General features: G+C 43.4%; 1 protein-coding gene across 1 annotated transcript; it reads left to right on the forward strand.

Moving 5' to 3' along the window:
- The first annotated feature begins 684 nt into the window (after positions 1-684).
- On the forward strand, positions 685-2,024 carry LOC122090997. The gene has a single exon (XM_042660790.1). The coding sequence runs from the start codon at positions 1,203-1,205 to the stop codon at positions 1,641-1,643; it is 441 nt and encodes a 146-aa protein (XP_042516724.1). The 5' UTR covers positions 685-1,202; the 3' UTR covers positions 1,644-2,024.
- The last annotated feature ends 678 nt before the right edge of the window (positions 2,025-2,702 follow it).

Consider the following 2,702-nt stretch of genomic DNA (forward strand, 5'->3'; position numbering starts at 1 on the left):
AGGTAGGATGGAAACACGGTGATCAGTGTGTCACTGGCTCACTGCCACCCACCCTGGATATCTCTTTTTCTTCTTCTCCATCCACACATGTATCCATCAATCCTCCACTCAGGAGACCCCAATTTCTTGAAATGACCACATCATCCTTGCCTTCCTTCCATTATTCCATATTCCCAAGATTTGCATAAGAGGGTAGGAAGGTCATTTTAAAAAATGAGTAAGATTTACCAAGCATTCCAAATATAAGGGCACAATGGTAATTTTAAAAAATTCATTAGTTTCAGAATTTTAAAATCCGTAGATCGGAAGATGCAATTCCATGAGGTCGATCTCATATGAGGCTTGGTTTGAAATTCATGGTGGGGCTCACAGAGACATCGGAAGTCCCCTGGAGATTATCGGAGCAGACTGCCCAACAACTCACACTGATGAGCTCATCCGTTGGATTTTTGCTTTTCTTGTGATTTTCGAAAAAGTAAAGGTTATACTCTTTCGAAGGCGGTGTTTTCAATCGCATGTGCGGTCGAACCTTCAGAAAGACTGGACCCCACACAGTAGCAGAAATGTATATGGGGACTTTTTTGTCATTACAGTGGCATTCTAGATATTTCGATAGAAAATAAGGGCTACTCAATTAATGCTCACCCAAAGTTTTTCACTATAAATAAGCCCAGACCCCTCTTCTGTCTGCTCTCTTCTCTGTCGCCAAATCCCAATCTCTCGCTTCTCTCATTTCTCTCTCTTTCTCTACCTTCCTCAACATCCTCCCCCAACCCCTTCTTTAACCTTAAATCCAAATCTCGCAAACTCCTTCTTCGCTCACCGGCGGCGAAATATCTAGTACCTTCGGCCGGCGATTCCATTAGATTCCGTCAACCACCGTCGTCTCGATCCGATCTCATCGGTTACTACATATCTGCCCCGGCCTCCCCCAACCCTTTCTTCTCTCTCTCTCTCTCTCTGTTAAATCGTCGTCGTCTTTGGAGTCTTGTCTCTTCCATTTCCCCTTTGTACTTTTTTAAGGATATATCATCTTTTTTTTTCCTTCATTGAAGGTGTTTTTACAGTTTTAACCTTGGGGTCCTTAATGACATTCACTTTTTACAGTAACCGAGAGGGGACCACAATTTATCTCTTTTCGTTTGGGCAGTTTCCTTTGTGGGGTTAAAATTAGAGTTGTTTGACGCTTTTGCTGAGGTGTCATGATTTCGACAGAGCGCTCGATTGCAATGACGAACCAGCCCCGTCGGGTTTTGACGCCCGGGGCGTCACGGAAACGGAAGGAGAGAGAAGTTCTTCACAAACTCAAACCGTCAACCACCAACAAGGCTGACCCGGCTCAGGATCTAGCTCCGGCTCCGGATCCGGCTTCTTCTTCGTCTAATCGGCTCTTAGCTGGCTACCTGGCCCATGAGTTCCTGACACAGGGAACTCTATTCGGCCAGAAGTGGGACCCAGCTCCGGCAAAGGCTGCGCCGGTGGAGGTTGCAAAAAATAAGGCGGTCTATATTGAAGGGGCAGAGCAGTCTCCGGCGGCGGCGCATCAGAGGTATGCTGCGGTGGCGAAACTGATGAAGGTGGATGGGACCCACATAGCGGGTATTGTCAACCCGACCCAACTAGCACGGTGGATACAAATGTGAGAAAGGTTGTGACTTGTGACGCTGAGGGAGTGCGTGGCGGATTAATATTGGTGGAGTGGTTGATCTTTGCTCCACGTACGAAAGCTTCTCGCGAGTTTCGCGCATGCACTTCTCTCACTTCTCAGAGAAGGCGAAAGGTGAGTGACCAAAGATGAAGGCAAGAGAGACAGAGATAGAGTCTGAGCATCTCTGTTTCTCTCTCTATTTCTGGTTTCTTTTTCTTTCATTTTTCAGTTTTGATTATCTTATCTGGGCCGTTTTAGTTGTTTGTTGTGTAAAAATGTACATGGAGGAAATATTTTAGGCGATGGAAGAGATCGTCTGATAAGATGGTAGATAGATAGATATCTAAGATAGATCCAGGTGATATTCAAAACTTTACTCTCGTGGGTTTGCTAGATATCTGTTCTTCAATACATGTCAACAAACAAAAATGCCTTAAATAATCATCATCATCTTCTTCTTCTTCAAAACAGTAGAGATGATGGGTCTGCGACATGAATGGACCTGAAACTGGAGGAGTCATGAAGTAAGTGACTGATGAGTAAGATGTATGAATGATCAAACATATGCATGGGCATGCATGTGTGTCTGTTAGGTGGGTTGAGTTGATGATGATGAATAATCAAAATTCTGATGGGGTTAACTAAAATGGTTTTATTCAGAATTTTTCTTTTCTTAGTTTTGTAAGTCTAGGATTTTTTTTTTTTGGGTGGTGGTGGTGGGGGTGGGTTCGAGATTGTAGGTCTAGATTCTCTGCAACTGAAAAGTCAATTTTTTTAAAAGGAAATTGATAATTTAATCATATTTGGGAATAAGAGTTACGTACGTTATGAAAATTGGAATCTTTTGTTTAAGTAATAAAATTCTGAGAGTCGTTAATTCCATTTAAAACGAGGCCTTATTCTTTCCATCAATCCCATCACCTCTTTATTGTCAATGGCGATCAGTTCATGGATGTAGCGCCGCTGCTATGTAGAGTAGTCCGGCGGCCGGCTGCCGGCGGCCTCTGTTTAGACTTGAGACTGCTTCAATGACTACATTTATATTTTCCTTTTT

The sequence above is a fragment of the Macadamia integrifolia genome, chromosome 10, assembly GCF_013358625.1.
Source record: "Macadamia integrifolia cultivar HAES 741 chromosome 10, SCU_Mint_v3, whole genome shotgun sequence".
Classification (NCBI taxonomy): Eukaryota; Viridiplantae; Streptophyta; class Magnoliopsida; order Proteales; family Proteaceae; genus Macadamia; species Macadamia integrifolia.